The 26455-nt window shown below is 37.5% G+C and overlaps 4 protein-coding genes across 7 annotated transcripts; 3 read left to right on the forward strand and 1 right to left on the reverse strand.

Moving 5' to 3' along the window:
- Window positions 1–741: 741 nt before the first annotated feature.
- LOC126610212 (ubiquitin carboxyl-terminal hydrolase 5) lies at window positions 742–9140 on the forward strand. 4 transcript variants are annotated; one of them, XM_050278205.1, is made up of 14 exons: window positions 742–1045; window positions 1275–1529; window positions 2080–2224; window positions 2345–2404; window positions 2524–2619; window positions 3888–3921; window positions 4021–4295; window positions 4906–5046; window positions 5126–5296; window positions 6731–6988; window positions 7076–7224; window positions 7652–8221; window positions 8424–8697; window positions 8801–9140. In XM_050278205.1, exons 1-14 carry the CDS (start codon window positions 909–911, stop codon window positions 8942–8944), a joined length of 2709 nt encoding a protein of 902 aa, XP_050134162.1. In that variant the 5' UTR covers window positions 742–908; the 3' UTR covers window positions 8945–9140. The 4 variants fall into 4 exon arrangements, with proteins under 4 accessions (XP_050134162.1, XP_050134163.1, XP_050134160.1 ...); XM_050278206.1 differs by having other exon boundaries at window positions 3891–3921; XM_050278203.1 differs by having other exon boundaries at window positions 3888–4295.
- Window positions 9141–10971: 1831 nt separating this feature from the next.
- On the forward strand, window positions 10972–14600 carry LOC126610214 (probable polygalacturonase At1g80170). Its single transcript, XM_050278207.1, has 9 exons — window positions 10972–11355; window positions 11842–11973; window positions 12143–12313; window positions 12407–12427; window positions 12540–12747; window positions 13046–13127; window positions 13209–13317; window positions 13442–13558; window positions 14038–14600. Exons 1-9 carry the CDS (start codon window positions 11128–11130, stop codon window positions 14356–14358), a joined length of 1389 nt encoding a protein of 462 aa, XP_050134164.1. The 5' UTR covers window positions 10972–11127; the 3' UTR covers window positions 14359–14600.
- LOC126610215 (peptide deformylase 1A, chloroplastic/mitochondrial) lies at window positions 14553–17243 on the reverse strand. Its single transcript, XM_050278208.1, has 4 exons — window positions 16709–17243; window positions 16104–16193; window positions 15928–15995; window positions 14553–15101 (listed from the first exon to the last, which is right to left on the reverse strand). Exons 1-4 carry the CDS (start codon window positions 17108–17110, stop codon window positions 14861–14863), a joined length of 801 nt encoding a protein of 266 aa, XP_050134165.1. The 5' UTR covers window positions 17111–17243; the 3' UTR covers window positions 14553–14860.
- A 7067-nt stretch (window positions 17244–24310) lies between these two features.
- Window positions 24311–24820, forward strand: LOC126610216 (uncharacterized). Its single transcript, XM_050278209.1, has one exon. The coding sequence runs from the start codon at window positions 24360–24362 to the stop codon at window positions 24645–24647; it is 288 nt and encodes a 95-aa protein (XP_050134166.1). The 5' UTR covers window positions 24311–24359; the 3' UTR covers window positions 24648–24820.
- The last annotated feature ends 1635 nt before the right edge of the window (window positions 24821–26455 follow it).

Below are 26455 nucleotides of genomic sequence, written 5' to 3' on the forward strand. Positions count from 1 at the left end.
TATTTCTGATGTAGACTAGTTGACTTAATTTAGTCATTAATTGAACAAAAATCTTTGATTTAGGAAATTGATCCAAATTGATATAATTTGATCAAATTAGAGTTATTTTGTCGCTTTTTGTACTTGATTTGTTTGTTTGACAGATGTCTTAGGTGTCAACATGTGCCACTCTAGATAACTTATCTGACTTTGTTGACTCACATGCTATGTGTGTAATTTGACAGGACCTATGGTGTGCGCTATGTAAATCCTTGTGAGTCAAAATTTAATTTGTTGGCCAAAAATGCCTAATTTTTAATTATATCAGAACTGGTTGTGACCGTGATCATTCTTTGATGTTTTTCTTTTGTTCATTAAAAAAAAGTTTGGTGGGATTTAATCGATTTTTAGAAATATAAATGTCAAATTTTGAGTAAATCTCTCCAAATCTCAAGTGAGAGATGAGATTTCATTTTTATTTTAAATTAAAATACACAAACAAATCTTTCTAATTGCTTCAAAATCAACCATCACAGTTGATTTAGTAGTTGAGATAAATTTCAGATCCGTATTTTACATGACACGTAATACGTTAGTAATAATGTAATTCAAATTTATTTTTGACGAATCTAATTTAAAACATTACACTTGTAAATAAAAAGACACAAACTTGTTCCTTTTTAAGAAGAAAAAAAAAAAAAAAACACTTTCGTAAATCCTGAATAGTGGGGTTTAAATACCTTCCCCTACTCGCCCCTTGATTTTATTGTTACAAATTTTAATTTTTTCACAAAAACTAGTCGCTGTTTCAATCTCAGTCTCACTCTCACCGACTTCTTTCCCCAAAATTTCCCCACCTCCTTCTCCGTCCGTGGCCTCAGGACAAAGGATTGCAATTCCGGTGGCAGCACCCTGCAAGTCGGCGAGGGATGGAGGCGGTGTCGCTGTGCAGCAGCAGCAGCACAGAGCTTTCGCCGGAGGAAGAAAGGATTTTGATACGAGACATTGCTTTGGCTGCTGAAGCCAATTCCAAAGAGGGCGATGTCTTCTACTTGCTCACCCAAAGGTTGCAAATTTTTGCATTTTTTTGGGTTTATTTATTTATGAAATTTGATGATTAATTTTTAAATAATTAGAAATTAGTTCGTCGCTGTGAATTGTTCATTTTTCGGTGTTTCTGTTAAAACAATGAAATCTTAATCTTTTATCAAATGGGTTGTAATTTCATATGTTGTAGTGAAAATTGGTTCTAATGTTTTGTGTTATTTTTCATTTTTGAATTTGTTCCCAATTAGATGGTGGCAACGTTGGATTGATTATGTGAACCATGACCAACCCAATAACCCGAATGATGCATCCTCGGTGTCGGAGCATTGTGATTCGCCCGGTTCCAGTGCCTTAAAGAGGCCTGCTGGTATTGATAATTCTGACTTGATATATGATGCAGCATCAGAGGACACCAATTCGGGCATGGAGATACATGATACGTTACTGGAAGGCCGCGATTATGTCTTGCTCCCGCATGAAGTTTGGAACCGATTGCATAAATGGTATGGAAATGTCATGCCTTTCTTTGTTAACCCTACCACTATGGAAATCCAAATGCACTCAAGCGTTTTCATGGAAATAATCATATATGTACACGCATATTTATTGGGTTTTTATATCGTAAAGGGAAACCCAGAATGATCTTAACACACCACCAATTTTATTGAATTAATTGTATTAATTGTATTCTAGAGCTTTGATCCCACTTAGTGGGAAAAGGCTTTGTTGTTGTTGTTGTCGAGTTGTATTCTAGAGATTTTTTACTTTCTCTTTTTTTGCAATGTTACCAATTGATTGGATAAATTTAACATTTATTTTGAGAAGACCAGCCTTCCTGAAAATTCCTTTAGATTTGCATTTCAGTGACCATACAGTATTATCTATGCATATTTTTGGGGTTGGAAGGGGTACCGAAGAGTGTATCTCTCCTTACACTTAAATGATTGCCTGTGAGCCAATATCAAGTTTCATTTCTGTGTTTTTTCGCAATTTATTGTGGTTGGAGGAGAATGTCAAGAGACTACATGTGTAATGCAGTGTTTCTGGTTGTAGGTATGGTGGTGGTCCAACATTGCCAAGGAAAGTGATTAGTTCAGGTCTTTCTCAGCCGGAGATGGCAGTAGAAGTGTACCCTCTGCGGCTTCAATTACTTGTGATGCCAAAAGGTGACCGCTCTACTGTACGAATAAGCAAGAAGGTAAAATATAAGGCAGATCATGATGTACCACTTTTTTCAGTGGTAGTTGCACCACCTTAGTAAGGTCTTACAAAGTATATGCTGATTTTTCTTACCTGAAGATTGAAATTCTTTTGGCAGGAAACCATTGCAGAGCTTCACAGAAGAGCTTGTGATATCTTTGATCTTAGCTTGGAACAAGTAAAGTTTCCTATGTCTCTGGTTCTGCATCTAGCTTCATTGTTTGATTGAAATATTTTGTTCAGCAGCTCGTTTACTCCCTGTATGTTGTTGGTACTTAAGAATTTCCTCGATTGAAGGTGTGCATTTGGGATTACTATGGACGCCGGAAACATGCCCTGATGAACGACATGGATAAAACTCTTGATGATGCCAATATACAGATGGATCAGGATGTGAGTCTTCCATCACTTTATTGGAATGACATGCACAATTCTCTTTACCATAGGACTTCATAATTTCATATGATGGTACATAGGAAATTTTATATGTTCATGTTTTGCTGAGTTAAGGCTACAGCTACGTAATACATTTCCAAAAAGTTGTTTCTTAATTTTGGAATCACAAACATATACTTCTTTAACATGATATCATTAGAGATTCTTGTGTTCCTTGATGTTTTTATGGGCTTTTAGGTTTGAATTGAATGTTTCTTTAAAACATCAAGGATAGATATATTGCTTTTGTGTTGCTATTCACCGGAAGTACCATTCTTTAATTATTATTCTACCACGTCGGTTTGCAAGAGCATTTGCGTTGCACACTTCTTTCATGAGAGTTTTGCTCTGTATGTTGCTGGCCTCCTTTATATTGGTTAATCACCTCCCACTACTTAGTGAACTTGGTTAATCAGAGTGTATTTTTGTAATTATCTACCTCCAAATGGTTCAGTAGAGCTTGTTGGCCCATTTTAACCCGCCATCTTATTGTCCGAACATGATTTATTGGTTTGTCACATTCTCTTTGAGGAACTTTCTGAACTGTACATATATGTACAAAAGCAATTTATGTTCACTTACAACTTTCTGTGTTTTTTTTTTTTTTATCCTTTTTTATTTTTTATTTTTTGTTTACGCACCATATGTTTGGTTTTTAATTGTGGAGATCTGTCTATTATATACCTGTAGGTACCAATGTTTGGTTTGCAGGCATAGATGAGATGTGTCTGTGAGCTTGGCTTCTTATGGTTGTGGGCTATGACTGCAATTTTATGGCCTGTCACCAGCCTAGAGATTGGTTTCTATTTGAGATAGGTCTTATGTAGTATATGGAATAATATGTTATGCTGTAGCAGTATCTATGCACAAAGGTGCTTATTCTCTGTTGAAAATTAAGGTGGCATGCAGTGCTTTGCACACATTTTATCTTTCTCTGTTAAAAACTTTTGTTAAAGTGGCAAAGTAACTGGAGAAAATTGTGATGGATTTTGTGTGGTAACTGGTGAGGGAAGGAAATGACCATCAATTGTGATGGGACGTAGGTCTACAGTCAAGGGAAGAGTGACCTTTATTAGTTGGGTTTTATAATTTAGTCGAAAAGGAGCACGGTTTTACTTGTTTAATGGTTGTGGAGACTTCCTTATTGGAGGCTTTACTTTGGCTTCATTTAATTTTAGTTTTGTTTTTCTGAGTTCAAACTTGTTTTGTTTTGTGATCAATTAAAGCAGATTCTGGTGGAGGTGCTTAATCCTGTCAATGGTAACACATCGGGCGGATCCCCGAGTTCTGTTCGCTCTTTAGAGAAGGAAGCTTCCTCTGTTCTTGTAGAGCCTTCTAAGTCAAGCTTGTCGATTGCAGGAGGTTTATCTGCAACCAGGGGTGCATCAAAGAACTACAGCTCAGAGCTCATACATAGTCAAGGCCTGATTGCAAGGGAACTGGATACTACATACCCTACGACTGGTGTTAGTACTAGGGGGTCATCTGTTGGTTTGACTGGGTTGCAAAACCTTGGGAATACTTGTTTTATGAATAGTGCTATACAGTGCCTCGTTCATACACCGGAGTTCGCTAGATATTTTCGGGAAGATTATCATCAAGAGATAAACTGGCAAAACCCTCTAGGCATGGTTGTAAGTTTCTAACACTAAATGAGCTCTATGTGCTTTTTGATATCTATACTTTTGTTGCTATAATAGACTGCCAAAATTTCTTATTCAGTTTTGCAGTTTTTTTTTGGGTGTGTTCAGGCTCTTGAAGACCCTGAGACCCTGAAATCTTTTGTTTTTTTTTTTTTTTTTTTTGCTAGAGACCTCTACGAATGTTAGTACTGAGATCTTTATGGCTGCTAGTACGTGGACCTCTATGAATGCCAATACCTGTTTCTCTCTATGAATGATTTGTGTTCAGTCACACATGTTTTCAAGGAGTACCTTTAATCTTCTTGAGGGTATTGCTTGCTTTTATGCACATATTGGCTGTTTACCTTATTCTCATTACAAAATGATGCATTTTTATGTCTTCTTAGAATTGAAACAAACTACTATTCTCAATTCTCTAGGACATCGAGGTGATGAAAGATTTTCAGAAACAAGATATTTTGTTGAAATCGGTTTGTTGATTGAAGTCCAAGCAAGCAGTTTGAAGGATATACCGAGATAGTGTTGATGTGTCTGTGTTACTAAAATTTTGCTGCTTTGTTTTTTTGGCTGAATTTCTTTTGCTAAATTGGTCAAAATGTAGGGTGAGCTAGCTGTAGCATTTGGTGAGTTACTGCGGAAGCTATGGGCACCTGGACGAACACCAGTGTCCCCTCGACCTTTTAAATCAAAACTTGCTCGCTTTGCGCCTCAGTTTAGTGGTTATAATCAGCACGATTCTCAGGTTTGGTACTTGACATTTAAGTTTTCACCAGTGTGTATGCATGCAATTTGCATTAACGAAAAACTAATTGTTGTTTCAGGAGCTTTTGGCATTTTTGCTGGATGGTCTTCATGAAGATCTGAATCGTGTGAAACACAAACCTTATATAAAGTCTAGAGATGCTGATGGCCGGCCTGATGAAGAAGTCGCGGATGAGTATTGGGCAAACCACACTGCTCGTAATGATTCTATAATTGTTGATGTGTGCCAAGTGAGTATGTTGTTGGAAATATTATTACTAACTTAATAATGTTCATTGTAGAAGTGCTTAACTTGCATGCAGACTTGCAACGGTTACTACTATTACTGCTGCTGCTAGTATCTGTTTAGTGTTATTTCTCATTTAAAATTTGAAGTTGATTCGGTTCATTATCTTTTCTTTCATTATGCTTTCTCAATATTAATCTGTTGTAACCTCAAGGGCAGTTCAAATTGTTGTTTCTTATACATGTTGGGACTTGGTGCTGGATGTCTATCCTGTTTTCTACTTGTAATTTTGCTAGCAATAGTTGTTCCTATATTGTACAGTATTCTTATTATATAAAAAAAAAATATTATCTTCTATACTTGTAAAACTTAAGATTAAATTGTGTGGTTTTGTTAAGTGGTTCATGCCCTTCGCACAATGTGGGTAAGTTATGCATACCTTACTACCATTGTCAATTGAATAGTAGTGTAACTGATGTGTTAAAATTATATGCATTTTCTTAACGTGTGGGTCAAAGCTTATTGGTCAACCGTGTAATTTAGTTTAAAATGTTCTTTCAAGCTGAGGAACTTACCATTTTGTTCTTCCTTCCACTCCTCATTGCCATCATTGTCGTAAGCATAGGAATGTTCTTTCAAGCTGAGGAATGTACCCTTAATTGTCACTTTTCTCCTACATAGTGAAATACACACTACAAAGTATAGTGGATGTAGCCCAATTATGGGTGAACTACTCAACTGCCATCTTATTTGTGTGTTCTGATTTTACCACTCCAGTGGTGAACCAAAATTCCCTGTCAATAAGTTTTTCATTATCTGCTGACGTAACAATTTTATTTGATTTTGCTCCCAAGCAGTGACATGTATCATTAAGTTTGCACTTCCACTAATGATGTACAATCCTGTGCTTTCTGCTTGCAATAACCTTCTGAGACTCGTCAGTTTTTTGCCTTCAGTTTTTTTTCCTATGAAAAAAACCTTCTGAGACTCGTCAGTCTTTTCATTTTTAAACCTTAAGTCTAAGACAAATTTCCATTCATTTGACTTGATAGTACCTGAGTTTAAATACGTTGGTTGTATGTCTAGGTCTTATTCCTTGTTGATTTCTTCTCCTAGTGCGCTAATTCTATGGGTGCTTTTTCCAACAAGTTTCTTCAATTTGTCCATGGATTATACAAATAATGGTTTGTGACTTGTCTTCGTATTATTCTTTTGATTACCTTATAGACTTATCAAATATAAGCTTCCTGGTGTCGTATCTCGTGTATCAAATAATTTTTTATTTTATGCTCGATGCTATGAAGGCCGGTGAATCATGGTTTGGTGTTAATGCAAGAGATATTTTCACTAAATCTTGATACTTATCGAAATTTTTTTCCTGGTAGTTTGTAATAACCAATAGTTTTTTTCTCATGGTTTTAATTTTTCCTATTAACAGGGCCAATATAAGTCAACTTTGGTTTGTCCCGTTTGCAATAAAGTCTCTGTTACGTTTGATCCCTTTATGTACCTTTCGTTGCCACTCCAGTCCACCACCACTAGAACAATGACAGTGACAGTTTTTTCTTGCGATGGAAGTGCATTGCCGTCTGCTTGCACTGTCACAGTCCCAAAACAGGGACGTTGCAGGGACTTGATCCAGGTGCTTAGCAATGCTAGTTCTGTGAAGCACAGTGAAAAGCTTTTGCTTGTGGAGGTTAGCAGCATTTTACATTTGGAACTGATGCTTCTGTGCTTTATGAATCTGTATGGTTGGTTAACTTTTTCAATTTGTGGTTCACAGATACGAAACCATATGATTCAGAGATTTTTAGAAGACCCATTAATATCATTGTCTACCATCAAAGATGATGACCATCTTGCTGCTTATAAGGTTCCAAAATTGCCAAACAAAACAAAGTATCTTCAGTTGATACATCGCCGTCGAGAACAGTATGTATACTTTGACCTTCACCTTATATTCTGCAGAGTGTTTAGAATCATTTAGAAAGCTCACTCTCCCCCACTCACCCACTTTGATTCCTGTACCCACGTTCACAAAAAGTTATTTTCCTTGCTTGACTACTTGCGGCCAATTTAACCACTTTTATAAGCATTTTGAAAAGAAGCTGGTTGTTTAGTTAAGACTGCAAAAATATAATTTGTCCAGAATTAATTTTTCACATTTTCCTAATCAGAACAATTCGAAAAAGAAAAAAAATGTGGTGCTGATTTGACTTCTCATTTCGAACCATAAAAAACAAAATCTATGTGGTGTTGATCAGTATTTCTCTTGAACTTTAAACAACTGGACTTCTTGTTCTGGGGTGTATGTAGATCATTTTCTGGCTTCTCCTACTAACTTTTAATTGTCTCGTAGAGGAATTAGTGATTCCCAGGTTGCATCAGGGTGGAGACCCTATGGAATACCTCTCGTCTCGCCAATCTCTTGTGTTGATGAAATTAAAGGAGGCAATATACAGACGATTGTTCATAAAATGCTTTCTCCAATGCTTAAAGCTAAAAGTATGGATATATCCGGTGTAAGCTCAACAACAGCTGGATCAGACGCCTCTCTTGAATTGGGTTTACTCGAAACATGTACTGATTCCATTGTATCAAATTCAGCTAGCAAGGACATCACTAGTTCTGAAGTGGTGAAAGCCCAAGAATTGCCTCTAAAGTTGGTGGCTGAAAATAATTCATGCATTGATCTATCAGCGAGGAAAGATAAAGCCATCAAACTGGCCTCATCTTCAACATCAATACTAATATATGTTGATTGGTCACAGAAGCTTTCGGAAAAGTATGATACTCATTATCTGGAAACCTTGCCAGAAGTTTATAAATATGGACCTGTAACAAAGAAAGCCCGAACTGAACCTCTCTCCTTATACACCTGCCTCGAAGCTTTTCTACGTGAAGAACCACTGGTGCCTGAAGATATGTGGTTAGTCTCTCTCCCTCTCGTCTAAAGCCCTAAACTGATGTATTTTAATCATATGTAGTTTGCCTCTTGAACATCAAGAGGTGCTGTAGGAGCTGTATCCTGCTAAATAAGCGGAATTTTGGATAACTAAGTATTCTGTTGAACGAAGCTGTATTCAAACAAGCATGTCTTAAATTAATAGAATAATTATGGTATGGTGTAGGTACTGCCCGAAGTGCAATGAGCGAAGGCAAGCAAGTAAGAAGCTTGATCTATGGAGGCTTCCAGAAGTGTTAGTCATCCATCTAAAGAGGTTCTCATACAGCAGGTCGATGAAGCATAAACTGGAAACCTTTGTGGATTTCCCAATCCATGGTTTTGATCTAACACGTTACGTTGCTAACAAAAACAACTCGCGACGTCAACTTTATGAGCTCTATGCCTTGACCAATCACATTGGCGGAATGGGTAGCGGCCACTACACTGCACATATCAAGGTATCTGGGACGATTGAATTATATTTGGTCGAAACATTAATCAGCTGCATATCTCACCGGTAATCAGAAATAGATTTTATTGACTGGTGTTTGTTTTACGCAGCTTCTAGACGAGAATAGGTGGTACAGTTTTGATGACAGTTGCGTATCACCGATAAATGAAGACGAGGTGAAGTCAGGCGCCGCGTATGTACTCTTTTATCGGCGTGTGCCAACTGAAGATGCAGCTGTTAGCGATGTGGCCTAGTCCTCTGCAGCGACGTCTAGTGTTTACTCACAAAAAATAGTAAGACTAACTCTCAAGGGCTATGTTCATTTCGCGGACTAAATTACAGATGGAAAAACTAGTGAAATGTATTTGGTAGGTTATTTAAAAACATCAAATGGATGCTTGTGTGTGTTTTCTTTTTTTCAAAATAACAAAATCATGTATGGCACCACTATCATTTGTGTTCATCACAATTTGCTCCCTAATCGCCATTGCCTTACCACTACCTGCGCAATCACGTCCACGGTCCAGCCACCATCGCTGTCACTGCCATCAATGCCAACGTCACTGCTGCCATCAACCTTGCCACCGTAGCCACCTCCACGGTCACTTTCTACGCCAACATCACCCCTACCACCTAGCAACAATACCCTCTGGCGGCACCACTCCTTGCTACCATCCATCACTACCTTCATCCTCCCTACCTCCTATTGCCACCATTCATACCCCACCACCATCGCCACCGCATGCAACCATTGTTGTTACCAGCACCACCCAATCACAATCGCCATCCCCACCACCACCAGCACATCTTAAAATCTGTCTTTTTGGGGCTAACAACATTGTACTCACTTCTCTCCCTATGAGAGCTGTTCTCTCCTCTCTGAGAGACTTTCTCACCGCCGTGTCACTGATTTTCTTTCTCTCCATTTTACTTCGGCGCCGGCCGTAGCTTTGGCTAGGGACCCCGTGTATTTCCTTTGCCTTTGATTTCACCATGCTGGGCCCTATTCCCTAATCTCCCATTTTCTCCATCCTCTTTGACCCTTTCCCCTCCATTATCTTCCTCAGTTGGCTCCATCATCTCTCTCCTCATGTCCGATTGGGTACCGCCTCTCCTTATTGCGTTTTGTTATGGATCTTTGGGAGCGTGTGTAGAGCTTTAGCTCGGGTGTCTGTACCATCACCCTTGTTGGCCCTTGTTGGTCACTTCGTTGCTTGCCCTTGTCGGCGATGTTTGTGGGCTGCGTGCTTCTTGTTCTCGTGGCGGCTGTTCTGGTGCTGGTCTATGGATGATGATGTGACCTCTGTCCTCACCAATTCTGGGTTTCTTGATGGTCTAATCTCAGGTGATCGTGTAGGGTGGTTGGTTGTGACAATCATGATGTGGTTCTCTGGCGGCAGAGTTGTCGTTTGCAGCTTTAGGAAGCCTAGTTGTCTAGGGTTTTTTGTGTGGTTTGGTTGTTTGTGCTGGGCTCCAAGGTTGGTCTTGGGCCTTTATCTTCTGTGTGTTGTGGCTCTTTCTCTTTTGTTGTGTTTATTAAGTTTTGAGCTTTTGTTATACTTCTCTTGTTGTTAATGAATTTTATCCTTTGACCCCCCCCCCAAAAAAAAAACCAACATTATACTCTCTAGGTTTGAGGCGATTTTCAAAATGGGTCATGATGTTCTAATTTTCTCACTTTGGACCCTAGTACATTCTTCTATTTGAATGTGTAATCCTCCACTAAAATCATGAGTTTTTTTCTTCTTTTTTTAGCTAATGCGACGCAAATGTATCTTGCACGTCAACTCATATATGGGTCACATGTCTATGGTGTCATAAATTTAACAAATGATCAAATAGTCAATTAGGTCAAAAGTATAAATTGATAACATTTCAATACTCTTAGAATGAAAAATGAGAAAATTACAAATTTTTGACGTAATTTAAAAATCACCTCAAACAAAAAATGTGTAAAATATAGTTTACCATTTTTATTACAAATGATCCCTCAACGCCTTCAAAAGTCATAGTTTTGGTCCTGATTTTTCAGAGTAACTTTTGTGTGAAAAAAAATGTGTAAAATTCAGTATTAATCTACATTTCTAGCACTTCAAACCAAAAGTATTACAAAAATAAAACACACAACTCTCTCCATAAATTATTTGGACAATCACGTTTTAAAAAATAGAAAAACCATTTTTTAAGACCCTATTTTATAAATTACATAATGCGGTTAATGATTAGATCCTATTTTTAATAATTTAAAGAATGACTTCAACCAATAACTACAATTTATAAAAAGAAACCGAGTTTAGAAACCTGCGACTTTCGTATAATCCAATAAACCAACCGACATTTTCAGTTTTCCGAGGTACAGATTGTCCAAAGATCACTGTCGTTAAGCACCTCGTCTCGAAGCTGAACCCTTGAGATCTGTCTGGCATGATCTGACACAATGAGAAGCCTTCGATCTTCCCCAACTGCTTCCAAACCCATAATTTATGGTGTTATTCATATGTTGTTTCTGTTAGCCAGCTCAAATACTGCGTATGGAGAAACCTTCGACTCTGTCTTGCAGCTCCTCCCACAACCCGGGTGGACAAGAATCCGACCCGGATCCAAGAGGGTCCTCTCTGTTGGTGAGTTTGGCGCAAAGGGAGATGGCGTCACTGATGACTCTCAGGTAACAAAATTCCCACAATCTGTAATATTTCTGCTGATTTATTTTTGTTTTCTTTTTTTTGGGGTTTTAAAACTCAATTTACAAATGATGACATTGTTCAATGGGTGCTACAGTGAAATGGGTTTTACTCTTTAAGCACACTGCGTTTCGAGTTCAAACCCTTTTCCCTCTCATAATCTTAATCTAGCTTAGAATAGTGATATCGCTTGAAATGAATTGTGCCCATTTTGCAGAACCACGCATTGTTTCAGAAATTTAATATTAATTCCAGAAATTTTATTCAACTTTTACGACGTTTATCAATGAGAGTTGTTTTTCTTTATAAATATATTTTAAGTGGGAGAGATGGACTGAGATGTATGGTTGATGAGATAGCTATGGAGATGCGTTCTCTGGGAATTAAGCGATAAGCAGGCACTTTATTTTCCACAAAACCGTTAATGAAGCCCTTGTCGATGAGTGATATAGTATTTTTCGTCTCTTCAGGCTTTCAAAAATGCTTGGGAGATAGCTTGTTCTATCCCTGCGCGGACAAGAATCGTAATTCCTGCTGGAAGCACTTACCTAGTCCATCCTGTTGATATCGCTGGGCCTTGTCGATCAAAGGTGACTCTAATGGTATGAATCAATTCTATTGCTTGCTATAATTCTTTCTTTCTAACTAGCAGTATTTCGATGAGAATGCATCTATGGTTCAGTATTTTTTGGTCCAAAATCTATGGTTCATTTGATATTTGTTATTCAGAATTTACTTGCATTCCCTTTAACAAATCTCATGCCTTAATAGATCTCTGGTACCGTCATTGCTCCTGAAGATCCTGATGCTTGGATTGGTTTGAATCGACGTAAGTGGCTCTATTTCCATGGGGTGAACCACCTTACCATAGAAGGGGGAGGGACAATCAATGGAATGGGGCAGGAATGGTGGGCTCGGTCTTGCAAGACCAACTCATCAAATGTATAGCCCTCTTGAACCTGTAAGCTTTATGTTTCATGTAAAGATTATTCTACCTACATCTGTCTAAAAGTGGCTTTAATTTGTTTATGGCAGCCATGTCGACATGCTCCAACGGTTAGTGCTTTTTTAGTTAACGAGGAATGCAGTTGGTTTTTTTCCTTTTACCATTTCATGCCTCCGATGGTTTCAATCATAACCTTAATATGGGATATTCAATACATTCCAGGCAGTTACGTTTCATAAGTGCAAGAATTTGAAGGTCAAGAATCTTTTGATTGTCAATAGTCAACAAATGCACATGGCATTCACAAGCTGCATGCGGGTAGTGGCATCAAATCTCAAAGTGATAGCGCCTGCTGTTAGTCCTAATACTGATGGCATCCACATTAGTGCATCGAAGGGTGTCAAGGTCAAGGATACCATAATACGAACAGGTCAGTTATCCAAGAGAACTATTTCCAATTTTAAACTTATTCAGTGCTTGTGATCCTGGAAATATATTCTCTTTTTCACGTTTGAGTTGTTACAGAAAAGGTTGTTGGTTATTACCTCTAGCGATTAGCAAAATTTACGTGCCAATTGGAAATTTGTATTCAGCATAGTATTAGATCTAATATTTAGTTTCTGATTTAAGCAATCAAGGTTTCTTTTAATCATTGTCCAATCCAAAGTATGCGGTGAAAAAAAAACTCGGTCTCTTTCTAATATCAGATTCTTATATACTCAATCCAGGAGACGACTGTATTTCTATAGTCAGCAATTCTTCACGAATCCGGATCATAAATATTGCTTGTGGCCCCGGTCATGGCATAAGGTAAAACTGGACTATACTTCCATTTCGGGTAAACCTCATAATCATCTGGACATGTTACTAATTTTGAAATACTTCATCAAGCATTGGAAGCTTGGGAAAATCAAACTCTTGGTCCCAAGTGCGCAATGTAGTGGTTGATACAGCATTCTTGTCCAACACAGATAATGGGGTGAGAATCAAAACATGGCAGGTAATCTTCTCTGAACTCTGTTCACGGGCACACACCAAGGAGTTCTTTTTATTCTTCATCTTTTGCTTTTGTTCTGAACCATTATGCATTTAATTGAAATTGGTTTTTCGTGTATCTTCATCAGGGCGGTAGTGGTTTTGCCTCGAACATTGCATTCCGGAATGTGATGATGGAAAATGTATCAAATCCGATAATAATCGATCAGTATTATTGTGACTCCCGGCTGCCATGTCTAAATCAGGTATAGAGTTCTTACCAAAATTATAGCGCTACTCCCATTTATTCCAAGTCCTTCATAGGTATAAGCCGAGCTATTGTAGGTAACTGGTTCAAGAATACTTCCTCTTTCTCTGTGGTCATGAGTTACTGAGACTACTAAAAACACTTCATTCTTGCAAATAGATTATCTAACTGGTTCAAGAATACTTCCTGTTTCTCTGTGGTCATGAGTTACTGAGACTACTAAAAACACTTCATTCTTGCAAATAGATTATCTCATTCATCCCACATATCGGTAGCCTCATAAAGTTTAGTTCATAACTCTGTTAATAAGTGCAAGGCACAGTTTATTTGACATCTCGACGAGTACTTGTAAGCACGGAGAGACTTATTAGTTCTCCAGCAAAACGAAGTTCCTTAGAGTTACTGACATTGTAATCTTTAGTTTTTAGAGCTGCTTAAACTAAAAAATATTTACATCAATGTCGTATGAGAATGCAGACTTCGGCAGTAAAAGTGGAGAACATATCCTTCGTGCACATTAAAGGGACTTCTGCTACGGAGGAAGCAATAAAATTTGTTTGCAGTGACGATTCTCCATGTGAAGGGTTATACATGGAAGATATTCAGCTTCTACCATGCGTTGGGGAGATTACAACATCTCTTTGTTGGGAAGCTCAAGGTTCAAGTTTGGGTTTGGTAGACCCGCCGGCTTGCTTCTCGTGTAGCGAAAGCTTCATTACGCAGAAAGTCCCGTCATACTCTACCATTCATTCACAGAGGTTGGGCAGTTCGGAATATGGACGAACGGCAACCCAGTAGATTGTGGTATAGATCTAGCTACAGCGTATAGAGTTGACATTTTTGGATTCCATTTTGTTCTTGGAGCATGGATCCCTGAAGCATTTTCCCTTTGTATACAGTCCACTGTAAAACTTGGGTTTGCACGAAAGAGATAACGGTAGTGATGACATCGATTCGTTGGAGTATTTGTACATAATGTATACACAGTATAGTTTTGGCATCGATTCGATGAAACATTACTTATGGAATGTATTTATGCATATTGTCCAAAAAAAAAAAAAAAAAAAAAAAACAAAACGAACTTTTACAGGGAGACTTCGTTACAACATAAGCCAAAATTTCAAACGAATAAGCCTTTTCCAATACATTCTAAGATAACCGTACACATCGGTAGAAATAATGAACCGCCCGTCGCACCAGGAATACCAGAATCAAGTGCATAAAATCTCACATCATCACAAATTATGTGTCCCTTTATCTTCTGCATTTTCTAAACTGACTGCATTTTCATGGCCATAAGCTAGCGATTTCCGAGCTTGGGGCACCCCTCAGCAAGAGGCAAGTCCAAGTTTTCAACAGTTCTAAATGTTCTTGGGACCATCTTATCAACGTAAAGAGTTCCCTCCAAATGATCACACTCATGCTGCAAAATACGAGCCTGCCAACCTGAAGCATTTACTTTGATGGGTTGGCCATTTCGATCAAAACCTGAAACCTCAACATCAAGGTTTCGCTCCACCACTGCTCTGAATCCATCGACACTGCAAAATATCACAGTAAAATTACATATTATCGACAGTAGGCGATTCTAGTTTCCATGGACATAGTAACTTGAGTTAAAAAAAAAATTCTAAAAACACAATATTAGAAAGGTGTGAACTCGACTAAGTCGAGCACCCAACACAAGCAAAATAAACAAGGGTCCATGATGAAATCCTATGTTCGCTTTCACAGTCTCAATTAAGATTGACTATAAAAATTTCAACCTTAGAGATGAAAACTATTTACAAATGAGGAACACTTATAATGCAGTTGCGTCATGTTTCCTATCAATTTGTTAACTGAGATGGAATTCTCTAATTGAGGGACTCGAATACTAGAAACACCCGAGGTTGTCAACTATAGTTTCACATGCCCTATGACTAAGTCCCGGTTTAGCATTGAGACAGGTTCAAAATTCACCGTGTGGTAGTTCAGTGGCATCCAAGGTGATGGTATAGAACATAAACTTTATTCATATCATATGATCATATCTCGCAAAACAAGGGAGCATTCAGTAACCATATGGAACCAATTCTGTATAGTTTTGCAGAGAATAGGTGTTGAAAATTCCTAACAAGAACACTGTAGATACAAATGTTGAGAATGATAAAGACACTTATGTAACTTGAATCACCGCCACGCCTCTGTAACATCAAAACCCCCAACAAAGCTATTGTTCTCAACTATCCATTTACGAGAAGAACAGGGCATTAAGGAAAATTCTGTGTCGTCTCTGATGGGGATGGTTCATTTACTATTTCTTCCGACCTCAACCATAGATTTCTCTCATTTCTAGCTAAAATAGAAAAACATTGTATCCGTTACCTTAAGCACCCTTCAAAGAATACTGCAGTCTTGTTGCTCTTCTTTTTAAGCTTCGGATTAAGAATCACCTGCCTCAAAAATAACAAATAAATTGGAATAGTCAAGTGTAACATTTTCAATCTTAAGATTCAATACGTCATTCGGATGTTCACCTCTCTCACAGATACTTAACATACCAAAAGATCAAAAGGTCGTCTATCTTGAGCTGCAGTGGCTTCCTTAGGTGCATAACTGATATATTCCTTTGTATCTTCCAAAACTATTATCTGCACGGATGACAAGACAGAGTTGTTACCTTCGTTTTACGGAATGCTAGGTTTTCATGAATAACGAAAGTTTAATCTTCAACGAAAATTTAAAACTGGTTAGTTAAGCTATACATTCCACCAAAATAAAAAGAAAGTATCAATTTTTGTAACCGTAATAAAAAAAGGAACATCACTAAAATCAGCAATGTAGCTTAAATTGAACTAAGCTTTGATTATTTACCATTAAAAGGTCTATCTATCTGCAGACATGGGCTTAGCCAAGTTCGAATCCCCGTCCCTGTCCTCAAGTTCGAATCCCCCTCCCCGTAGTTTAGAACGAATTTAGTGCAGACTATCGCTTGTCTAAAAATTTTACTCGCAAGAACCAACGCAGGGTGAAAAAGAAAGCTACATTTTACATTTCTTTCCACATTTTCTCAGCAGCCAAACAGAAATTAATGAAACAGAAGAACAAAAAAAAAAAAAAAAAAAAAAAAAAAATAGAGCCTTTAAGATAAAACACCAAAACTGACCCTCAAGGGAATTCCAATCTGAGGAGCAGCAAGACCGACCCCGGGAGCCTTCCGCATCACCCTCACCATATCCTCAATTATCTTCTGGATCCTCTCCGACCCAATATCCCCGGGCTCAACATCTCGGGCCGGTTCGTGCAAAACCGGGTCACCTGCTTTCACTATATCGGGCATGCTGATGCTCTTCTTCTTCTCTCCTCCGAGACCCAGAAGCCAACCGGCTTTGGCGACGGGAGAAGAGGTTGAGCTGAACTTTTTCCGGATCGTGAAATGGGTGTTGGAGACTGGATCCGGGTTTGGAAGTCCGGGATTCAAAGAGATGATTCGGGAGTTCAGAAATATCGGGGCGGTAGCTAGACAAATCGGGCCGAGACGAAGCGAGAATCGGTGGATGGTTTCCATAGCCGTGGTTCGGATTTTCAAGTAGAGGGTTTAAGAATGCTTTGCAGGTGATGATGTCGTCCGCTGCTTCAATCAAACGACAGCAACAATAATGTCGTCGTTCAGGCACCTTAATAACAACGTCAAGCCAAGCTTTCTTTTACACTATGGTTGCAATTGCACAAGGGAAACAAACTTACAATTTGGTTTATAAATTGATATGCATCAATTTTTTTTTGTTTGAATTTATAAAAAAAAAATTTAGAATTTTCGCGTGAGAAAAAAACTATAAAATTTGGGACCTCCTATTCTCATGTTTAAATTCTATGTAAATATGTGTCATTTTTAAATTTCTATGAATGATAGTTTAAAAGGAAAACTAATGAAAAAGGCTTGAAAACTTTGGATTTTAACCAAAAAACATGTTACAACTTTATTTAATGGTTAGTACAAAGCTTAATACTAAAGCAGTCCAACTACAATGGCCCAACCAAAATAATACCATTACTTGTCGATTTTGCCCCTAACGTTTTAGGTTAAGTCAGTTTCGTTTTATTCCGTCAGTTTACTTTTGCCCTTGTCAGAGAGCTGAAAAAGTCACGATTCTTTATATTCACCCCCAACAACCCATAAATCCCATGAGCTCCCTCTCGCGCTCCCCCACTCTCTTTCTCACTTTCTCTCTCTAACTTTCTATCTGCAACTCCACTTCGATTTTTCAAGTTGATGATGGGAAACTGATTTAGTGCGCAAATAAAGAGAGGAGAGAGAGAAGAACACAGATAAATTATGGGTTTTGTTCATCTGTGATTTGATTTTCTAATCCCAGATTGCTTCTCGTTTGCTTCCAAATCCTGAATCATTTCTTGAGGTCAACGGGGGTGTTAAATTTGATTACTCCGAGGTTGGTGAGTCATCACATAAGAGGGTTTGTATTTCAATTTGGAGGGAGGGAGGTTGATTCAGTGGAACTGGATTTGTCAAAGTGGGTGATTTGGGGCTCCGCCGATAGATTCGCAATGGTAACAGAAACTGATTCACTGGCAAGGTGATGTGGAGTTAAAGGGCACTCAATGCACTAAAACTGATGTGGGTTACAATGTCAGCATGTAAAACTCTTAACAAATTCTGCTAAAGTTGTTCTTGTGACTCTCTCAAACTCGCATCTCGGTGGGTTTACAAGGGGTGGGCTAGGTTCAATTTGGTCTGGGTTGTGGGCGACCAAAACTGATGTGGGTATTTTTGTATGCGTAAATGGAGAGAGAAGCTCAGTTTGTGTGGAAAAAAAAAATTAAAGGAAAGTCAATGTCAAATAACAAACACGAATATGATAGTTCTAGTTACGAAATAGTGATAGTATTAGTGTTCGATTTTAAAAATAGTCAATGTTTAATTTACGAACAAGTGATAGTATTAGTATTCCGTTTGAGAAATAATCAGTGTTTAGTTTACAAAACAATGATAGTACTAGTGTTCCGTTTAATAAATAGTCAGTGTTTAGTTTATGAAACAATGATAGTACTAGTGTTCCATTTAAGAAATAGTCAGTGTTTAGTTTACGAAACAGTGATAGTACTAGTGTTCCGTTTAAGAAATAGTCAGTGTTTAGTTTACGAAATAATGACAGTACTTATGTTCAATTTATAAAATAGTGATGTACTAATGTTCGGTTTAAGATATAGTCAGTGTTTAATTTGAGAAATAATGTTCATTTTAAGAAGTAGTCAATGTTCAGTTAAGAAATAATGATAGTATTAGTGTTCCGTTTGAGAAATAATAAGTGTTTAATTTAGGAAACAGTGATATTACTAGTGTACCGTTTAATAAATAGTCAGTGATTAACTTGAGCCTTTAAGATAAAATACCAAAACTGACCCTCAAGGGAATTCCAATCTGAGGAGCGGCAAGACCGACCCCAGGAGCCTTCCGCATCACCCTCACCATATCATCAATTATCTTCTGGATCCTCTCCGACCCAATATCCCCGGGCTCAACATCTCGGGCCGGTTCGTGCAAAACCGGGTCACCTGCTTTCACTATATCGGGCATGCTGATGCTCTTCTTCTTCTTCTCTCCTCCGAGACCCAGAAGCCAACCGGCTTTGGCGACGGGAGAAGAGGTTGAGCTGAACTTTTCCGGATCGTGAAATGGGTGTTGAAGACTGGATCCGGGTTTGGAAGTCCGGGATTCAAAGAGATGATTCGGGAGTTCAGAAATATCGGGGCGGTAGCAAGACAAATCGGGCCGAGACGAAGCGAGAATCGATGGATGGTTTCCATAGCCGTGGTTCGGATTTTCAAGTAGAGGGTTTAAGAATGCTTTGAAGGTGATGATGTCGTCCGTTGCTTCAATCAAACGACGGCAACAATAATGTCGTCGTTCAGGCACCTTAATAACAACGTCAAGCCAAGCTTTCTTTTACACTATGGTTGCAATTGCACAAGGGAAACAAACTTACAATTTGGACAAAATACATAATTTATAAATTTATATGCATCAATTTTTTTGTTTGGATTTATAAACAAAAAAATTTAGAATTTTCGCGTGAGAAAAAAACTATAAAATTTGGGACCTTCTATTCTCATGTTTAAATTATATGTAAATATGTGTTATTTCTAAATTTCTATGAATAACGGTTTAAAACTAAAAAATACAAAAAAACTTAACCATGAGTTGCCACCACTATTACACATCACCACCACCACCACCGCCCCCACCCACCCACCATTATCATCACCATCACGACTATCGTCGCCACCATATACTGTTATGGTCCCTGCCACTACCCATTACCATCATTATCGCCACCACCACCAACCATCATCATCGTTGCCACCACCACCACCTGCAAGCACATTTTCTAACTACTATCTCTCATTTATATATTAAGGACTCTGTACACACATTAAATTCCGTATTCAACCATTGTTTTAATAGGTTAACAAACAAGAAAATTCATAAATTCTAGAAGAAAAAAAATTCCGTCATTTCTATTTATGTCATTTTGGAATTCCTTATTTATCTTACATTTCCTTATCCAATCAGAGTAATAAATGCAAATTTTTAGCCTCACACATGTTTAATCTTCTATGTTGTTTTGGTTTAATTATTTATTTTGACGGTTGGAAATAAAGGATGAGTGTGCATGAAGCTATTGGTGTGTGAAAATTACTTCTCTCATTTTATACAATTGTTGATCCTAAAAATTACAAAGTTTACGAGGCTCGCAGGTCGAGTAACTATGAGTTAACTACGTCATTCTTGTGAATGCAAGCGTGCCAACTCGCAAGCGAGCTTGGTAGGGCGAGTAGAATAGATGTGGTGGTGGTGGTGTTGAATGCTACTGACTTCCGCACTTGAGCGACTATGGCCGAGGAAGGAACACCTCTCTGCCTGGGGTTCGAGAACCTGAAAACAAGGTTGCCTAGTTCATTGCAAAGTTCAGGATCTCCTACACCATGGTCGGTTGCATTAGCTATATTCGTAAGAATATAGGCATGCCAAATCTGTATTAGGCTGTAGGGACACAAGTACTCAAAGAAGATGAGTGCTCTTATGGTGAATGTGGTTTGGTCGTCTAAATGCCGAACTGCAAAATGCACCTGAGAGTAACCAATCATAGAACACTTCACTTTGCTGGGAAGCTAATGAAGTGACCTCTTTGGGTGAAAGAATTAATAATTCTTCATTGGCTGAGACTTGGATAGATATCCAACCAACCAGAAGCAATGATGTTAATCCAAATTGAAGATGCTCCTAAATTGCTTGATTCTTCAGTGCGGTTGATCCAAACTGAAGATGTTGCCAGTTGCCAATAAAGTGCTGCTAATCCAAACTGAAGGTGTGTTGACCAGAGGTTTAGAATGGATAGTATTTTTCTTAAAGCGTTTGAGTTGTTTGTTGTGTTGAAAGGGGTTTTCACATCTCAGAACCTCTCCTATTTATAGGGATAACCTTCATGATAAACAAGTCTATCACAGTAAAGTCCTGATAAGACTGTGTTTTCTCGGCATTTACTTTGATATTCCCTTATCTCTTTAATTTCCCTCTTAGCCAAGACTTCTTCTTCATTCAGTGTCGGCTTTTTATTTTTATTTTTATTCCAACTAGGATTATCTTGACCCCATTATGTGAGTAATTCATTCTTATCTGATCAAGAATGGATTCTAATCCTTGGGATAATTCGCATCTAATCATTGCTTTATTATGATCCTTAGCAATTTCAATTTGCCTAAGACTCGATTGAAGCACATATGATCTTAATCCTCATACAAGTCTCGGTCGAATCAACCCTTTCTTGGGCTAAAAGCCTACTGGTATGAGTATTGTGGTTTTTCAGTTTGGTTTAACCCATTCTCGTCCCAAGCTACTATTTCATACCCAGACAACAACATATTAGGAAAAAGTGACTCAACCTCATATGCATGAATAAATTGTTTTTAATCACTAAAGCTATTAGTCTCATAGAATATATTTAACTCGTGAATTGTTATTTGTACTATTAATTTTCTGTTATTTCGAGCAAATAAGTTTTTTTTTTGTGTGTAAGCTGTTCAAAGAACGTGTACAAACAAGAAAGTAAGATAAAGTAAGATAAAGTAAGACATGCTGTTAAATCGTTACATTCCCATTACAATTTACACCAAAATACAAACCATAACAATTGCTACTCCAAAATATTAAATATATTTATGTTAATTTACGTTTTACGTGGTGGTCCTGACTTCAATAGCGAAGGCATAATCATTGTAATTCATATGTTAATTCAATTGAGTGTCTCTGAACAATAAAATGAATATAAACATATATGAATTGAGCATGAAACGAGGGTTCAGATATCATTAGTTAGAATGATAAAAGGATTACAAATTAATCAAACACGCTATAATATAAACCTTGCTTGACAAGTACGAAACGACTTTCACAACACTTGTTTTCACATAAACTAGATTGTAAGGTTACAACTACTAGCTTATGTTCTTCCTTGTCTAGTTAATAAACTTAAATCTAGAAATTTGTGTTTGACGCCTAAATATATTGAAACAACTCCACAATATTTTAATAAATATAAATTCTTTATTTTTATTTTTATCAATGGTTTACGATGATTCAAATTGCAGACTGTTTTAATATTGAAAAGAGAAGTACTATTAAACCAATATCTAATTGGTATAAATATAAAACTCCTTAAATCTAGAAGGGTGATATCATAATCCTCAAATGTGAGATAAGTACTAAAACAATAGTACAAAAAAGGTCTTACATGATACTTTTAAACTATCGTCTGGTATTGATAAAGTAGCACTGGGTAGTATGGAAATCTTCGAGAATAACATCGAGAAGGTGAGACTTGGTTTGTGGCGTTTGATCTACAATTAGTAGATTGGAGATTTTTGGTTGCATGTGTCTGATAAACTGAAAAAGGAGAAAGACTTTACTCGTAAAAAAAATTGAGGTGGGGAGCTCATTTAAATGTGAACAATACACGGAGCCCCTCCCTGTTTTTCAACTTTTTTGCCTTTGTCACATATCGGCATTCGACAGTGCCATAAAACCATCGTCTGGAGAACCAAAACTACAAGGAAGTCTATAGGAAATCTATCTTCCACTCCTTTTGCACCTCATTGAACGACATGTTTAGGCCTAATATGTCATCTCGAAAACCGAAACGAAGTTTTATCAACAACCGTCCTCTGCATAATGTCGTTAACGACCAAAATTGTACTAGTAAAAATAGAATAGTTACTTTGGTATGTATATTGGATTTGCTTTTGTAGTCTAGCTTTAATGTCAACCGATTGGGGGTCCTATTGTCTCTTACCGCCCAGTTTGATATGTTTAGCAAGATCAAGTAAATCATTAATTTGGGATTTCACAGTTTCTAGAGCTTGTGATCGTTTGAGTTATCGAGTTTTCTATGTTTCTTGCATTGAGGCATTTGGTAGTTGTAGAGACGTTTGTTATTCACCCTTGAAATATGGCCAATATTCGATGAGGACCTGATTCCCTTGCCAAACCAAATTTATTAGATAAGGGTGATTCATTTCCCCCCGCTTAAATTTCTATCAAATCTTCCTAAAGGCACTATCCAATTGCCTTGTATATATCCAAAGTAAGAGTAATCCATATCCTATCCACTAGCCTACTTTTTCCCTTGTTCCTTCTTTTGGGTTTGCTCTTATTTGCAACCTTTGCTCAAAACAGAAAAAAAAGGGGAACGGTTCAAGGGCTCTAATGCAAAACTCCTGTCACTTGTAATTGATCCGAAGATTCGTAACCCATTCCTTTGCCATCCCTAGGGTTTAGGTCACCCATATGGATGACAACCTGCCATACCTCGTCAATAAATTGCACCGATGTGCGATGTACTTCTTAAATTTCATGTTTTATCTTATTGGCATAGAACTTGTGCATGCTGTGTACCCCTGTAGTTCGGCAGAATTGGGTAAAGATGCAATAATGCTTTTTTTTTTTAGTTATAAGTCATGAGCCACGAAGGTTCTTCTGCTTGATCGATCCAATAATAGTAGTGCAGAGAAATTAAACGTAAACAAATAATTGCATGCATTCAAAGGCATTACATATGGCGCCAGATGAGGCACCTTTCGGCCTTAACCCTTGCCGTAAGCCGCACGAATTATTTGAAAGGTCTACTCACATGCGTGTGGGTTAAAAACTTTCCAAATATATAAAATATTTAAAGGGATGATTGTCAATCTCGCATCTGTATGATTAAGCCAAATCCCTATTATATTCGTCCAAAATCATACCTGCCAAATTATACAGAAAGGAAATCATTTATCAATATTAATTAAAAGAATACCTACCAAGTTTCATAGGAAGAAAATCAACTGTTACTGTTAATCAATATAAATTAGTTATATTTCGTTGACCAAACCCCATGTGATTAGTGATATAATTTTAATCAACTGTCACTTAATTAGCCAATAGGAGTTGCTGCAGGACTCAGAATAGCTGGTTTGATAATCTTTAGATAGAAATAGCTAGTTTGATAGCACTTCAATCCAAACAAGCATATGACTTTCTAGCGCATATCCAGTCAAAGCATATCTAGCTTCTCCTAGTCGCTACCGAATATCTTTTAGGGTAACTTTGACTTAGAAGGGATTTTCTTATTAATTACCACCTAGCTGAAAAATAGAAAAAGGAATATAATACACCATGGCACTTTTTTTCACATATAAATATGGACGCAATGGAGCTCAGAAAGCGCATCTTGTTGTAAAAAAATTAAAGAGAAGCTACAATAATGAAGAAGAGCTCCATGCCTCCTCATCCATACCACTCTCCCCTAAATGCAGGTGATCAGAAAGAAGAAGCGAAAAGCTTTCGAGTCGATCAGAAAACTGGAGCTTCAAGGTCTCATGCTATGGCGAACAATAAAGAGGAAACGGGACCAAAGAAGCTAGAGAGGAAGTCGACTGAAGATATCAACGAAAGCGCAGAGGCATTCATCAAGAAGTTCAGGATGCAGCTTTTGATCCAAAGGCTCGAGTCCATTGAGAATTACGAGCAAATGCTTGCAAGGGGACTCTAAGAGATGTACTCTTCCTGGATCACTTTTACATCTTGCAATATTTGCCATAATTAAACTTGTGTAACAGTTATATATTTAAGGGTTCTTAAGAAAAAGGCCCTTGAAACTCTTATTTTCCAAACAAAAACTCACATAATATTAAATATCCAAATAAAACCCAAATTTTAAATAGAGTACCATGTAGACAAATATGTAACCAATTATTATCACATATTTACAACTTATGCCACAAAACTCTAATTATATGGAAATTTTACCTTTCTTGTATGATAAATATTAGGAATATATATATATAAATTTAGCCATGTTCATATGGAAAAAAAAAATCCTTTGTACAATCCGTTATTTTGCATCAAATAATAATATTGTTTGATAAAAACAACAAAGAACCAATGAATATTCTTTTATGTTGTAGGTAAATTATTTTACCTAGATTATTACATACATTAGGCATTTTTTGTTTGTTATCATATATGCTTGTTAAAAATAATTTATCTATATTTATATGTAAAATATAAGAAAATTAATTTTGAATCAAATAGCATTTATTTTGTAGGTAAATTAAAATAGTAGTTCCATTAATTATCTCCATTAAAATAAAATAGTACATATTCGACAAAAAAAATAAAAATAAAACAGTAGATACATTATTTTCTTATAAGATTAAACAATAGGTAAATTATATTGTAGGTACATTATGTTTGTAATATAAAAAAAAATTGAAATTCATAAACAAAATGTCACAGCCCGTCTCGAATTATATTTTTTGGCGTGAAATGACTAAAGTACCCTTGAACGTTTTGTGGGGTTGTGGGGTCTAAGCTTAGGATTTGGACCCATTTCTTTTGTTCCTAAGTGTTTGGAACTTAAGTTATCTTCTTGTTTTTGGTTGGGGACCAATTCGGACCACACATACACCCACACACACACGTTGACACTCTCTCTCTCCTCCCTCTCTAAACTTCTTTCCATTTACGTACAAGCGTACGGACAACCTTCAAACCTTCACTTCCAGTCACGGATCGAAGCTGGGGAAGTGGTCTTTGTGTTCCTTGCAAGTCCAGGAGCTCATCTATGCCATTTGTTGGACGTGAAACCTTCGAAAACTCGAAAACCAGAGAACCCCGATCGTGAGCACTGTTCATGCAGTCGTAAATGTAGACCCTTCAGCGAGTTTTAAGGTCATAGGAAGCCTTAAAACCTCTTCATGAAGCTCGGGGAGTAACTTTTGAGTGATTTGGACGTCGGAAGGCTCGGGTTCAACGAGTTGCAGAGGTGGCCGGATTATCGTGCCTTTTTCTGGCAAGATCCCGTGGGTTTTAAAGCTTAAAATTGGTAAGGTTTTGTTCTTCTCGTTGTAAGCTTCATTTTTGGTACAAATTTCATGAATTTTGGATGAGAAATGAAGAAGATATGAAGTTTATAAAATTTTCCCAGTTTCCGGCGACGGCGACGGAATCCGGTGACTCGTCGGAGAAGAAGACGAATATTCCGTCAACTTTGGCGGAATATTCCTAACGGCGATTAACGGCGTCAGGTATAATTAACGGAATATGATTGTGTTTAAAGGAATATCCTTAACAGCGTTAACTATTCCGTCCCTTGTGCCAGGCACGTGCCTACGCGTGGGCCGCGTGTCTGGCCATGCCTTGGCAGACGCGTGAGGGTGCGTGGGGTCAAGAAATTTTTTTCTAAAAATATGGGGATATTCCTAAGGTTGAGTAGGTCATGGTGGTATATTCAAATACCCCATTTGAGCATTGTATGAGAAGTTATTTCCTAGTTATGTGTATTCAAATACCCCATTT

The sequence above is a fragment of the Malus sylvestris genome, chromosome 17, assembly GCF_916048215.2.
Source record: "Malus sylvestris chromosome 17, drMalSylv7.2, whole genome shotgun sequence".
Taxonomy (NCBI): Eukaryota; Viridiplantae; Streptophyta; class Magnoliopsida; order Rosales; family Rosaceae; genus Malus; species Malus sylvestris.

Coding starts and splice junctions, on each gene's coding strand:
- LOC126610212 (XM_050278203.1), top strand. CDS start 909: ATGGAGGCGGTGTCGCTGTGCAGCAGCAGCAGCACAGAGCTTTCGCCG. Junction 1,046..1,274: donor TTCTACTTGCTCACCCAAAG/GTTGCAAATTTT, acceptor GTTCCCAATTAG/ATGGTGGCAACGTTGGATTG. Junction 2,225..2,344: donor CTGTACGAATAAGCAAGAAG/GTAAAATATAAG, acceptor TTCTTTTGGCAG/GAAACCATTGCAGAGCTTCA.
- LOC126610214 (XM_050278207.1), top strand. CDS start 11,128: ATGAGAAGCCTTCGATCTTCCCCAACTGCTTCCAAACCCATAATTTAT. Junction 12,748..13,045: donor GGATACCATAATACGAACAG/GTCAGTTATCCA, acceptor TACTCAATCCAG/GAGACGACTGTATTTCTATA. Junction 13,128..13,208: donor GGCCCCGGTCATGGCATAAG/GTAAAACTGGAC, acceptor TACTTCATCAAG/CATTGGAAGCTTGGGAAAAT.
- LOC126610215 (XM_050278208.1), bottom strand. CDS start 17,110: ATGGAAACCATCCACCGATTCTCGCTTCGTCTCGGCCCGATTTGTCTA. Junction 16,194..16,708: donor AGATTGGAATTCCCTTGAGG/GTCAGTTTTGGT, acceptor TCATCCGTGCAG/ATAATAGTTTTGGAAGATAC. Junction 15,102..15,927: donor TTCTTTGAAGGGTGCTTAAG/GTAACGGATACA, acceptor GATATTTTGCAG/TGTCGATGGATTCAGAGCAG.
- LOC126610216 (XM_050278209.1), top strand. CDS start 24,360: ATGAAGAAGAGCTCCATGCCTCCTCATCCATACCACTCTCCCCTAAAT.